Source organism: Rutilus rutilus (genome assembly GCF_951802725.1).
Source record: "Rutilus rutilus genome assembly, chromosome: 9".
NCBI lineage: Eukaryota > Metazoa > Chordata > Actinopteri > Cypriniformes > Leuciscidae > Rutilus > Rutilus rutilus.
In genome coordinates, this window is record NC_140223.1 from 15,479,282 (window position 1) to 15,494,626 (window position 15,345).

Sequence of the window (15,345 nt, forward strand, 5' to 3'; positions counted from 1 at the left end):
GTGTTTACTGCGCTGATTGGATGTTTTCACGGCTGAACTTCCGGGTTTAACAGAAGTTATGTTCTCGTGGTGGTCTAAAATAAAATATTACATTGATATTACACAGTATTTTTAATATTTAACTTTCACATATTTCCTGTCTAGTCGCCCGAAAGGTGGAATTGAACCACTCTGCCGCTAAGCAGCTACAGGTTTGAAGCCTGCACCCCGGACCACCGAGGTTCATCCGGGCATTTCAAAAGGTTGGATATACTTCTAAATAAGGGTCGCTGCTCCGCTATGTGTTACATCTATGGTATGTTTAATTTATGAAACTGTATTTTAATAGCGTATCATCATTAGGTTATGACATATTAATCATTCCCACATTATGAAGTTTATGGAAATGTGAAATGTGCAGAAATCCTACATTAAGCCCAGTGTTGGACCACATGCAAATTAGGTACTTGCTATTGGTTCAAACGTGGGGCGGAGTTTCACAGTCTTTGTTGCATATTTTATTGTTTTGTTAATAATTCTTTGCTGGGACTTGAAACCAAATCAGGCATGCTTGCTATTTCGTTGTATATTGCTTTTTTCTAGAAAGAATAAAAGTATTAACAAAAGTTTTACGCAAAACGTTTTCTTATGCAGCCTGTGTAGTATATTTTTCTAGTCAATTAATAGAGATTCAGCTTATCACTAATTTAATTCAGTTTAATACTAATAAATATCTAATTCACAACCAATTTGATGTTGTGTAATATATTTATTTTTTGTCAGTTTTTATTACATAAAATATGTATTTGATCATGACCATGATTAGACTCACTAATCATCTAAGACATCCAAAAATGATTTAACCATGAATTATATTAGCTCTTATATTATATATTTAATTTGAAATAACAATCATATTACTAATTCAGTTATTTTTCATAATGACATACTCTGATTGGTAAAGAAACCCTTCATTTTATTGCACAGGGTTTATGGCATTGACCTTTTATTTGCTCTGTGTTGTGGAAAGAGATAAAAAAATAAAATAAAAAAAAACATCAACTCACATCAGCCTCAATCAAATAATATTTTTTATTTCGCCAGTAAATAAATTATGCAACATAAAAAAAAAATCCAGTACATGAAAATGGTTCACTCGCACTTAAAGAATAGCATCCGTTCCAGATCTTCACTGTACAATGGCACACATTCACTTCATAATTTTCAAATATTCTTGAAGCTTTAAAGGCTTCAGGCAAGAAATCTTGAAAACAGACAGTCATAGGCAGTGCATATGCACCTTCTCGGAACCACACTTACATTTTTGCTTGTTGCAACAGCAGTCTCTCACACTACAGGGAACTTATGTGTTCAGTTTTCTACCGAACTGTTTACCAGAAAGTGTATGCGGGAATAATTGCAGAACTGTCCTAATGTGTCATACAAACTATGAATAGTGAGAACTATGCAGAGAATAGTGATTAGAAACCATCACAAGTACACATCTGACTAAAATAAAGTGACCTGACTGAGATGATGCTTTTAATAAACACAAACCTTTCCACTTTGGTCAGTGTTTGGATAAAGATCATTCGTTGTTTGTAATGAACAAAACTTTTATGCTGTGACAATAATGGAAGACACTCAACAAAACAGGAGAGTGATAAGACACAAACACCACTCCTCCTGGTATGTGATATAGTGGAGAGACAAAAAGGACAACAAGTACACATTATCATATTAGAATGACGAAAATACTGATGTGCCGGCCATGAAGTTGAAAAATATATATTTATCACCCCATCTCACCATTGCAGTCCAATATAATCAACTTAATAGTGAGTGTTTATATGTGGACACAACTTTATTACAGAATATCCCATCGACAGATTCCAAAATGTTTTGTTTCACGCTCACTTATTGCATTATATCACTGAACGATGTGCACTCTTGTTACTGGAACATTTCATGTGCATCAGAGAAAACAATTTGCAAACAATAAAGTATAATTCATAATTTCATATAGCATTCCCCTGTAAGGTCACTCACAACATTTTTATTCAGTTTCATCATCTTCTACTACAATGAACTGACATTTCAGCTTTTGGGACTGCATTTCATGTGATGTCATTAAAAAAACAAACCAAAAAACAAACAAACAATGGGCTCATGAATAACACAAGCACACAACAAACGCCAACTGTGATTGATAAATATGAAAACCATAGTGCTTGTCCTACTGAAATTTAAAAAAGGTATTTACCAAGAGTAATTGATAGAGGAAAACATACAGTTGGCAGAAACATCAATTTTAAACTCCAAAAAATGAAAATGCATAAATGCAACAGGATATGACATCACCCTGTTGCAAAAGGCTCCTAAGCGTGCACGCGCACACACACAGACACACACACACTCTCTCTCTATCGTCCTCTCAAACATGCTTAAGTTATTAATAAATAAAGAGGACAATCGAACTCAATGTTCTCAAACACCATTGTACATCTAGATCTTATAAACAACGCTTTCGCAGTATAATCAAATGGAACCTTTTCACTATTTTGAGTTACCATGTGAAATCAAACACCAGGGAAACAAATGAGTGACTGAAATGTGAAAAAAACTGAAAAAAACTAACGAGAAATGTTATAGTGGAGATGGAAAGCTGTTCCGCAGCAATTTTATAGAAATATCACTGTGGATTTCATGTGGGATCTCCTCAGAAACTCATTATTTGCCCATTTAGTTTGAGTGCAGATGAATTTAAAATCAAAACTTGATAGCATCAGCCAGTGAAAATGGTAGTTTAGTCATTTTTTTTTCCAGACAACACACTGAATGGCTGATATATGGTGAACACACTGATGTTTGATTCAACCGTCATTTGAAACCCACTGAAGAAACTACATCCTAGACTGACCAGAGACTGCCTATATACGAAATCTGCCTGGATAATAACATTATCCATATTAATACTTGTATGCACTTAAACGCTAATAATCATGAGACAGTTCATTTGATTATAATAAACAGCTGATCAGTAATTGCACAAGCGTTTGTTCAGAGACACATAATAGGATACTACCGAATCACGTTTCCCACTAAAATGTGGCGACGAATGACGAGGCTTTCTCAGGGAACCTCAAAAATAGAGGGAAAACAATCACTATAATGATTTTAAGATCAGCACTCTTGTGCTTTGCTTTGGCAATGTGTGTTTAGCAAGAACCGCGATGCGCTAATTAAAAGTTAGGGTTAGGGTTAGCACAACCTACTAAAATAACTCTGCCCTACTTTACCTGAGGTTGGAGCGGTGCTTGCTTTACTCGGACTCATGTAACTGCTTTACCGCTTGTGTGTGCTCAGCTGTGATGGGGCAATGAGAATAAATTGTAGTTGTGACTCAAATTCAACAGGTTCAATGAGCTGGCTGTTATTGGACCTTAGTGGAGCCACCTCATCACAGGCTCCTGGAACAATTCAGTCAGCATCTCGGTCACTATTCCGAGACCGATAACGGAAAATTCTGAAACTACGTTACACTGACCGTCTCACTTGGTGCACACTGATAATGCATTTACAGCAAAACAAACAAAAACATATCAAACCGATACGAAAGATTTTCTCTGCAGCCCTTGACCCTTTGTGACATCTGAACGGCAGCATTTCCTGGCATTTTGAAGAGTAACTTGTCGTCTAAACTGCAATGAGCCAATCAAATCTTTCGCAGCTTAAAGATGGTTCAACGTTTGCAAACTTCTGACGAAGGAAAAAAAAAGTGGAAACGAAACCCAAAGATGTGAAAATCAATCCAAATAAATCCATGCTGACATTGTGGCAGAGAGTGTGAAAAGTGCTAATGCTAGTCCTCCATCCCAGCCCGCGCTCCTCAGTGTTTGCAGTGGCGACGATGGGACGGCTCTCGGCCCGGGCTGTGCGGTGAGGATGGGACATGGCAGGGTCCAGACGGAGGATGTGGGAAAACAAAACAAAAAAACACTCGTAACACGGCACACACAAGCAAGTCCTCGGATGAATGTGACATTCCCACTGACCGCATGCTGCTGGAGATGTACACACACAAAAGGCCAAACGCCCACCATGCATACTGACTACCAATGGCAAAAATAGAATCCTTTGTCTTTTTTCCTATTTTTTTATCTCCTATTCTGATCCCCATGTGTCTTCACTGTAAGGTAAGGCAGGGATTTTTTTTTTTTTAAATACATTTTTTTATCTGATGTGTGACTGTCTGTCGTTAAAACAAGCTCTTGACTACGCCACCAGACCAGCAGCCTAAGCAGTATCTCTGAGACATCACCATCCCTCCCCCCCGCTGCCGATCCTCGACAGGTACGTCGTCCTTGGGAACGGTTACAGATCATCTTCGGAGTCGTTTCCGCGCTACGCCATGTAGATGAAGGTGTTAATGTCCGTCTCGTCTCTCTTGATGTACTTGTGCTCAATGAGCCACTCGATCTGTTCCTTGATCATTTTCTTCTGAGGGAGGAACATGTTCTTGAGGATCTCCACCAGCTCGGTCTGCAGCTGAGCGTTTGTGATCTTCTTACGCATCTTCATGATCTGAATGATGGCCTCCTGAAATGTTGCGGTAGAAAAAAACAAAACAAATTAAGCCCAAAGTACACTTGGAGCATAGTGACTAGTGTTAGTGAACAGAGAGCACTAGTAATGACTTTACTAAGATTTTGTACCTGTGTTCTTAATATTCTAAGCTGGACGATGCCTTCGTTCTCCTCTTCTCTCATTCGCTCCGTCGTCAGCTGCAATCGGCCGATTAGGTTTATCTTCCCCCTCTTTTGAACCTTGGAATTTTTTCTGAGGAAAAACGGGGGGAAAAAAGGGCAATTTCTAAGTAAATGAAAGAGCGAGTAAAAGTCAAAGCAGGAGATGAGATTGTCCTTACATCAAGGAGAATTCCTGGTTAACGAAAAACAATGTGCTGTCCGTGAAGTCTTTGGGAGAGCTCACTGGCGGTTCATATGACAGCACTTGACGTTTGAGCTTTGGGAAGGCAACAAGAGACTGAACAAAAAGAGAGGAGAAAAAAGTAAATGATGATGATACCACATCTATAAACAAAGATATTTTAACTTCTCAAAATCAATTGATATTTGATATTTCTAATTCATTTTTAAAAACACTAGTAATTGAAAACCTGATAAATGTAATCAAATTTCAAAATGAATAGCCATTTTTATACTGGACATTATAATGTTGTGATATCTAAATTCACTTTCACTTGTAACGTTATGATTGATTTGAGTTCTTAGTGTTTTATTTTTAATTTGTTTACACAAAATAGTGTAACATTTTAATATTGGCTATTTATCAGTTATCGACCAAAAAGATAATTATCGGCTTAACCATATCGGGCAGAATTTTAATATCAGTGCACCCATGTTAAAGCAGTGGTTCTCAACCAGGGGGCCGGGGAAGTATAGAAAGAATTTAAATGAATAAATTATTGTTAATATATTCCAATAATTAACACTAATCTAAATTCATTTTCAGGCTACAGAATATTCCTTTAACCATCACTTTATTTAAATACTAGAAGCCAATAGCGTTTTAAGTGGATAAGACATTTTCAGCTTTTCTATTGCCAGTTTGCGTAATTTCAAAGTGTTTTCCACTCTATGAACAAAAACTGATATTTTTTGCAACTTTTCAGTGCATGTTCTTTTTTTTAAGTCTTTAATGCAGACAATGTTCTGTTTTAACTAAACATCTTAACACAAAAAGTGCAATTCTTGTGCAGAAGTTTCCAGAGTGCTTTTCAATTTTTCTTCAATTAATTTGGTGTTGATTAACAGAATACCCAGAGAGTTCGTCTCAGTTCGGCGTCAGGCAGCTCAGTGGCAAGTTTCAGATTCTCAAAGCTGATCTTCTCGCGTGGTCTTTGGTTCCAGGCAAAAAGTACAGCCAGTTGGAAGGTCGTGACCTCCAGGTCGTATTGCCCTACTTCATTCTTGAAAGTGATCTACCGGAGAGCACACAGACTTATTAGCTAGAAGTTGCAAGCATTTACAGTTGCAAATCACTACTAAGCATTAAACACCCAAAGTGTATAAAATACACCCACAATGCCATTAGACATGAGGTGGTGCCAGTGGAGTTTGCGGCCGCTGTGGTTCTTCTTGTAGAAGTCCTCCACCTCAGGGATGAGATCTTCAAGCTCGGTGGGCAGAGACACAAACACTTTCTCTGAGCTGCGTGACCAAGCTCCAGCATTCAAGATCTTTATGTTCACAGAGTCCGCTGAGTAACAGAAGGGGAGAGAAAGAGACCTTAGGAACTACTGTCCAAATGAAAAACAAACCACATCACATCATCACTAATATTTATCGCAAATGTTCACTATGGTGGAGCTTGACCAAATTTGGTTTAGGGATATGGGTAGGGTTAGGGTGTAGCTAGACCTCAAAGCGCCACCCCTAACATCCAGAGAGGAGGAGCTGGATGTCAAGCTCCACCCATTGGCTCTGCAGTGAGCAGCCTAACGAATTTTCAGCATCATTACTCCAGTCTTCAGTGTCACATGATCCTTCAGAAATCATTCTAATATGCTGATTTGCTGCTCAAGAAACATTTTTTCACATGGTTAATGCTGCTTAATATTTTTTGGAAACCAGGATCAATTTTTTCAGGATTCTTTGATGAAAAATCTTACTGACCCCACACTTTTCAAAGGTAGTGTAAATGCATATATATAGAGAAAAACTGGGCTAGTAAGTCACCTGGTAAAGCCAGCTTGTTGTGTTTGTGCACCTCCTTGAAAACCTGGTTAAGATCTTCGGACACTTTGATGTCTTGGAACATTCTAGCTAGCTTGTTCACATAGTCAGCCGGCATCCCAACTTCCTGAAGCATGCCAGACCGAAGCCAACAGTAAGCCATTAAAATACAAAACACTCAAATTGAGTTTCAGTCACTCATTTCTCTTTTATTCTCACCCTGAGCCACTCGACCATGTTCTCCTCGATCTCACTGTCCGCTGAGATGTCCAGGATCAGACGCCTGGTCAGGTGGGCTTTGTGGTATCTCATGAACACATCCTTATTCTGGACGTATTTTAGCACAAGCAGCTACAGGAAGGAATTAGTAGTATTTACATTTCGAAACACTTTTGAGGACGACAACAACATGTGACATGTCATAAACGCCTCACCACTTCCTTCAGTTTGAGCTCAATCTCCTCTGAGGTCAGCTTTTTGCTGAGGGGCGTCTTTCTTAGCAGCATGTCACAATAGTTGGCAAGCAGCTCCGGACACTTTGACTCCGGTTGTGTTTTGAGGCCCACTCTGCATTTAGAAACATTAAAGGGTTAGTTCACCAAAAAATGAAAATTCTGTTATCATTTACTCACCCTCATGTCGTTCCAAACCCCTAAGACTTTCGTTCATCTTCAAAAGACAGATGAAGATGTTTGAATGAATTCTGAGAGATTTCTGTCCCTCCATTGACCGCAAGTACCACTTTGACGCTTCAAAACATTAATAAAGAGATCGTAAAACTAATCCATATGAATTGAGGGGTTTAGTCCAAATTTTCTGAAGAGACACGATCAAGAACCAATGAGGTTCACTCTCGTGTTACGCAGCACGTTTGAGCTTCAGCAAGAACCAATGAGGTTAGTTCTTGCGCGTCAAGAGTTTCTGTTCGCTGATAAATGTATGTGTGAATAAAAGCCTAAATTCAATCGATTCATCATATAAAGTGATTGAGTCTCTTCAGAAAACTTGGACTAAACCGCTCAATTCATATGGATTAATTTTATGATCTCTTTATGAACTTTTTGAAGCGTCAAAGTGGTAGTTGCATAGCTGTCAATAGAGGGACAGACAGAAATTTCTCAGATTTCATAAAAATATCTTAATTTGTGTTTCGAAAATATATACGAAAGTCTTTCATTTTTAGGTGAACTAACCCTTTAAAGTGTCATCAAACATGATTGATATAAGCTGATACAACTCTGAAACATGGAACAAGAATGGTCACATTCATACGGACCCTTTTCACAGACTGTGAATCTAGAAGTTTATTTTTTCATTTTTAAAAATGAATGTACATTTATAGCACTAAAATTTGTGTCAAATTATTATGCCATTGTAGAAAACAGTATAAAAAAATATATTTGTTGTACTTTCTGTTCACTGCTGCAGAAGTTAAGCCAAGTATGACGACTTCTTTTTCGGAGAACCTTGTAAATGTGAAAAGGGTCCATTAGCAGCACTCCGCTATGAAGTTAAAAGGAGGTTATTTTGTGCTTCTCACTATAAACCATTACTCACCCCTTCTGTTTTAATGGCAGCTCCAACTTAAATATTGTGGCATCATTTACAACTGCTTTGTATGCCTGGGGGAAATTAAAAACTATATGTTACAAGTCATTAAAAATGTACGCAAGACAAACACTTTATGTAAAATAAACAAGTCAATTCATTTTCCAGTAACATCAACAGTGTTTCTAATGGATTATTGTTGTATAACCTTCCGATGTTCTCCTGTGTCATCACAGATCTCTGGTAACCATCTGCAGTGTGATCTAGTCATGCAGGCTACTTACTGAGACCAACTGTAAGACAGAGAGAATGAATACTGATGCGGCGGCGTGCTCACTTTGTCTCTGGCTGTCAGGAACCGAGGATCATCCTGGAAAGCTTCCTTTACTAATTTACTAAAGCGATTGAACAGAGTCAGGAGCTGCTCCACATATTTCTCAGAGTCCTGAGGAAAAACATAAACAAGAACGTTAACACCTAATGGTTGAGAATCTGCCATAACACAAAGGTCAGAATTTCAAAGCTTTGAATATAGTTCTCACTGTTGTGATGGTCTCGGCAGCGGCCACCATGTCTGCCAGTCCAGCACTGATGATGTGATCCTCAAGGTCTTTCAGCATGGGTTCAATCCCATTGGGAACTTTATCCATGAGAGAGAACATGAGGTGCAGCTCTGTGGATGAAGAGTTCACTGAGGTTTAATTTTTTTTCTTATATTTAAAGATATTATATAGCTATTTAGAAAAAATTCAACTTTATGGAAAATACACTACTGTTCAATAGCATAGGGTCAGTAAGATTTTTCTTTTAAAAGGAATCCATATTTTTATTCAGCAAGGATGCATTAAATTGATCAAAAGCATTAGTAAAGACATTTATAAAAATAAAAAAACTTCTCTCATTGATAACAAGAAGAAATGTTTCTTGAGCAACAAATCAGAATATTAGAATGATTTCTGAAGGATCATGATTCATGTGACACTAAATAAGTAGTAATGATACTGAATATTCAGCTTTGGATCACAGGAATAAATCACATTTTAAAGCATATTCAAATAGAAAACAGTTATTTAAATTGTAATAATATTTCACAATATTACTGTTTTTTACTGTATTTTTAATCAAATAAATGCAGCCTTGATGAGCATAAGAATCTTCTTTCATATACATTTTCAATGGTAGTTTATATTTTAAAAAAACCTAAAGGGATCATTTTAAATATAGATTTCCAAGTCTCATACTCACTGTCAGTCTCATTCCGTTTGATCATGCCTGGACATTCAGCCAAGATAGTTTCTTTAAATGACGTTACAAGCGCATTCACACAACATTCCATAAGCTGGGGAAAAAAACAATCCACAATTTCAGACTGACATACCTGGCTATATGACTTCATTCATCAAATACTGAATCATTTAAAAAATAATCTTTTTTTTCTATATATATTTACATTTAAAAATACACAAATATTTTAACAATTGATGCCCTATATTGTGAATGAATGAATTATTAATGCATTATTTAAAAGACAATCATATACTCACTGCTTGTACAGAGTTACATTCACGTCGTGTCTCTAAATATCGTAGTGCACGTTTCTCCTCTTCCCTTAACTTAGCGTCAGCCTGTAAACAGAGATGTGAGAACACATGACTGCAAACACAAGTATGGAAGAAATGTAGAGTGTTAGCAGGAGTCATAACTCTACTCTTGGCTGTGCAGTTTTAATCTAACATGATTAGTATGGAATACGAAGTTCTAAAATCTGATCACTGGCAGGCCGTACATATTTCATGTAGTTTTGTACTCCATTCTGCTGCAGGTAGGACGGTGCCTGGGTCCTATAGAACCTCTCAGTGGAGTCTAGGTAGGCTTTCTCAAAGTTATCCCTGTAGATCTGCAGTTTATCATCAGGGTTGGAGCACAGGTTCACTGGAAGAGAGATTATAAGTGACTTCTAATTAATAACGCCATCCAATTCTTTGAATTTTCTACAAAAAAGTCACTCAATCCAATAAAAGAACTGCAGCAAATCTCACCATACGACTCTCTGACCCCGATGACCAACTGCGAGTCAAACGCCTCTCCCAGCCGCTCGGCATGGACCAACTTCATTGCACTATCCTGCAATCTATTCTTGATGTTGGAGAATATAGATTCGTTCCAAGTGTCCAGCATCAACTGCAAGAACATAACAAGCAAAACTAAAGAATGAATCCCATTTTTAGGTAAACAATAATGCTGGGCATTGACACAAATTTCACAATTCGATTAAATTTCGATTCACAGGCTTGTGATTCAATTCAGTTCCGATCTCAATTCAATTCGATATTGAATCATTTGGATAAATATCAGGTACAGTACGTCAACTAATGCTGTCAATTATTTAGGGATCCCTGTCAGTTGGTACAATACTACTATATTAAAGACTAAAATTAATAACTGATTTGTACACCGACATTTTAATTTGCACATAAGGCAGTTTTTTTGGATAACTTTTTTATGACAATTATGTTTCCACTGTGGCTATCAATAAAAACTTATTTTCATGACGGATTTATTCAAACATACATTAAATATTGATGAACAGGTTAAGTAAAATATAATGAATATGTAATATAGGGCATATATGGTAACACTTTGTTTTACTGTGTCCTTGTTACATGTAATTACTATACATTATGCATAACTGCGTGCAACTAACCCTAAATCAAACTTAATCCTAACCCTATAGTAACTACATGTAGTTAATTGATATTAAATGTAACAAGTACACCTTAAAATACTTTGAACGTCTTTCCGTGGTTGAAACATTGATTGTGCGATTACATGAGACATGGGCCTGGTTTCACAGACAGGGTTTAGATTAAACCAGGATTAAGCCTTAGTTCAATTAGGACATTTAAGTCGATTTTGTTTTCAATTTTCCTTAGAAAAAAACATTACTGGTGTGCATTACCAGTAACAAAACAATGGCACTGACATATTTTAACCCTCTGGGCTTCTTCGTGCAAAAATGCACGAAAACGTTGCTTCATCGGAGGGGGATGAAACTTGGTGACTTTTGTTATATTACCTATGTGAAAAATCAAGGAGATGATTCAGATATGTTAAAGGGTCGTAAAAAAAAAAAAAAGTCACACTTAGCTTCCTTCGTGCAAAAATGACCGACCATAGGAAATTAATGGGAAATACGAAAAAATAGGAAAACTCAGAGAAACTTTTGGTGGTAAAAACTACAAATCAGCCACTGTGCAGAAAAAAAGTGCACAGCAATGAAGGGGTGACACTCTAAAACATCAAGAGTGCAAATATGACACCCACCTGCATCTGGATAAAAATTTTTTTTGGATAAAGGAATCAAAAGTTACAGCATTTGGAACAGAGATAGCCTTTTTGTACAGTCTTTGACGCCCCCTCATGGGCAATTGTTTCTCCATGAAGAATATCTTGTCATAAAAGCAATAGATTATGTTAATTTTGGGCTCATTTTAATTGTAATAATATACTGTAAAAAATGAAGTGCCATTTTCAATGATCTGTGAATTGTTCATGAGCTGTATGATGTTTTTGGCACATTGCAGTACATTATTTTATAGATTATGAAAAAAAGAAATTCTATTTATCAGCAAATAACTCAGCAATACTTAAGAGTTTTTCAAAGTGGATACATTCACTGTAAAGTTCAGACTCTAAGCTTTAAGACTTTATATATATATCAACTTTAGAGTTTATATATATATATATATATATATATATATATATATATATTAATTCTAATGGAAAAAATAGCTCATAAACATTATATAATTAATGCAAAGTATTATAAAAATCTTTAAAAATTCTAAATAATAATAAAAAAATATTATTGAACAAAAATATATTTCATTGGTTTTCCTGGAAAAAAAAAAAAGTAAAATTTTAAGGCTTCGTACGTTTTTGCACGAAAGGAAGCCAAGTGTAACACATTAATGAGGAAGCCCAGAGGGTTAAGATATTTTAGTGCTTAAGCCTTGTCTGTGAAACTGGGGGATGATATATTTCGGTAAATTGTACTGTTTCTTTCTACATACTTTCTGACGTTCATTCGTGTTTATTTGGTGCTGTAACTAGTAGTAATGTGGAATGAGATGATTAGTTCACGAGCCGCTTGAACTGAGGCACTACAGCGATCTGTCACGCCACATTAAAGAGCGCAAAAACGGTACAGTCACGCTACAAAATAATGTATAGTGAAGATTTGTTCACACGTTATCTGGAAACAGCATAGACTAAAAGACTGATTCTTAGGATTTAAGTGGTATTTTCAACCCAGCCCTAAAAAATGTTTTATCCCACTGACCTTCCTAACAATGCTGTCTTCCATATTGGACTTTTTGTTGCTGCCCTGTTTGCCCATCAGGGTGATCTCCAGCTGGCAGAACGGTTTGGGCAGAATGTCACACTGCGTGAAGAACTTCCTCCACTCCACGATGTAAGCCTTGAGGAGCGCCGTGTCATCTTGGTGACTGAGCACTCTCTAAACACCAATGTTCAAGAATGAGAGATGACTCTGCTGAAGAACATTAACAGGTCACTTAATCCTGGATCTCTCTTACCGCTTGAGCTTGCTTAATAAAATCTAAGATGTCCTCCTTGAGGGCCTGGTGGATCTTTGCAGGTCCTTTGTCATCCCATAGACAAACTGCATGAACATCTCTATGAGAATGAAGAAGAATAGAAAGACAGACTGAACACACTCAGACTTTAGTTAATGTGTAGGATATAAAAAGATCTGAATTCATAATATAAGGTCTTACGAGAAAAGATCGAACCACTGCTGCTTAGTTACAGACTCTTGGCGAAGCAACTTAAGGACAATGGGGCGCATAAGATCCCACTTGTCCTCAAACTGGAGGGAACCCTTGTTCTAAGTAAAAAGACATGGAAGAGGAAACAGATGAACAAGAGCATGCCTGCATTAATATGTAACAAAATGAACCAGACATTATGGAAGACTTTTGTGTTTAATTTTTTCAGAAAATCTGTGCTTCTCAAAGCATTTACAATAAGGCAAGTAGTTTGTTTCTTTTATTTCTTATGTCTTGGGTTGATTTTTGTTATTGCTGCTGTTAAAAAACTGAAAATTTCTTTGAATTATTTTAACTTTTTTAGTAGTATTTTGTAGTATTTCTTTGTTTTTATTACTTCAGTTTTTTGCATTAAGGTCACAAAGAAAGATTCTTTACTAATCTTTCAACATGCCATTTGCTACTTTTCAAATACATTGAACATGTATACATGTATAGATTTAAAGGGATAGTTCACCCAAAAAATATTTACTCACCCTCATGTCATTCCAAACCCGTAAGACTTTCGTTCATCTTCAGAAGACAAATTAAGATATTTGAATGAAATCTGATAGACTTCTGTCCCACCACTGACTACCACTTGGTTGCTTCAAAAAGTTCATAAAGAGATTGTAAAACTAATCCATATGAATTGAGCAGTTTAGTCCAAATTTTATGAAGAGACTCAATCACTTCATATGATTGACAGATTTAATTTAGGCTCCCTTGTTTATGCCTGTCAAGCAGGTTTGGCTGAGCTTTTATGTTTGCTGATCATTGTATATCTGCTCGATTAAAATGGATTCGTTTTACGATCTATTAATTAACTTTTTAAGCGTCAAAGTGGTAGTTGCGTAGCTATCAAGACAGAACTGGCTCAGATTTGCTTAAAAATATCTTCATTTGTGTTCCGAAGACGAACGAAAGTCTTACGGGAGTAATTAATTAATGTCAGAATTTTCATTTTTTGGTGAACTATCCTTTTGTGTTACCATTGCACCAGACTTAGACTTTCAATCTTAAATTATGAAAGTGCATTAAATATATATTTTAAATAAACCATTAACATTTTTAAATAAATATACAATTTCAAATGTGTCAGTGTGCAGAAATGAACTTCCAGCACAATTAACAATTACTAAAGTTTTACATTTCTAAAACATTATTGTACTTTACCAAAGAGACAGTGAAGAGCTTGAAATTAAGAGACATGATGAAAACAAAAAAGTAAAAATCAAGGTAAATATCACTTGTGAACACAAAATGCTATTATGCATACTTTCCAGTTCTAATAAGTGTAAAAATATTATTTAATTGTACATATTTTGGATAAAAAAAAATGCTAGCTATGAAATTAGTTAACCAGAAAAGAAGTCAGTAATTTTATTTCAAATTTATGTATTTTCCACCAAATATAGATAGCAAGCAACAGGCTGAACGGTTTTTAAAATCAACCTGATAGTTCATGCCTCTAGACAGCATTTTGGATATCACTAGTGTGTTTGAACCATAGACTGTAAAAAATAGGTTTGAACACATATATGACATTCAATATACTGTCTAGGTAAGCAGATCACTAGGTTCTGACACACAACCACACATACTTCACTGCATTAAAACAATTTGAATGTCTCTACTCTCTCTAATTAATACTCCTCAAATGATTTCCTCACATATTTTAACTATCTGACCCTAGTGACATGACATGTAAGGCAAAAAAAGATTAGCACATGAAACTCGATATGATCAACACATATAGTCATTTCTTTAGCTCAGTCACAACACTGTGTCATTTAATCATTTGCCAGGCTAGCAACATGCGTGCTAACTGTCATCAGGTACATGTCCCTTTATGATATACATTTATAAACAAAATAATACTTTGGGTCAACACCCAGTGGCGTGAAAACTGACTTTAAGTAGTCTGCATGCAGTCCAGCATTATTGTGATTATTGGCTTCATTAATCTCAGCTAGCTCACAGCCTGCTAGCTAAACACAGGCTGCAAGACAGTCTTATAAACTCACTGGACATGCACGTAAGAGTCCGAGCAAGCCACTAAACGTCAGTGGTACAACATAGTCATTTGAAGGTTATAGGCGTGTACACGTTTTTTTTGACAGTTTCTGGAGAATTTGGAGGCAAAGAGCTAAAGTGTCTCTTACCTTTAACAAATGAGACATCGTCGCCATGTTTCCTTAACTTATCCCCTCGTCCGATCTCGCGAGAAT

General features: G+C 36.4%; 1 protein-coding gene across 2 annotated transcripts; it reads right to left on the minus strand.

Annotated features, from left to right (window-relative positions):
* Window positions 1-1,751: 1,751 nt before the first annotated feature.
* cul5a (cullin 5a) lies at window positions 1,752-15,345 on the minus strand. 2 transcript variants are annotated; one of them, XM_084418931.1, is made up of 20 exons: window positions 15,280-15,345; window positions 13,085-13,194; window positions 12,884-12,983; window positions 12,628-12,804; window positions 10,325-10,466; window positions 10,072-10,217; window positions 9,830-9,910; window positions 9,531-9,624; window positions 8,828-8,958; window positions 8,623-8,730; window positions 8,295-8,359; window positions 8,147-8,203; window positions 7,172-7,304; window positions 6,957-7,088; window positions 6,741-6,864; window positions 6,086-6,261; window positions 5,822-5,983; window positions 4,907-5,025; window positions 4,695-4,818; window positions 1,752-4,578 (listed from the first exon to the last, which is right to left on the minus strand). In XM_084418931.1, the coding sequence occupies exons 1-20, from the start codon at window positions 15,304-15,306 to the stop codon at window positions 4,384-4,386; spliced, it is 2,403 nt and encodes an 800-aa protein (XP_084275057.1). In that variant the 5' UTR covers window positions 15,307-15,345; the 3' UTR covers window positions 1,752-4,383. The 2 variants fall into 2 exon arrangements, with proteins under 2 accessions (XP_084275057.1, XP_084275058.1); XM_084418932.1 differs by lacking the exon at window positions 8,147-8,203.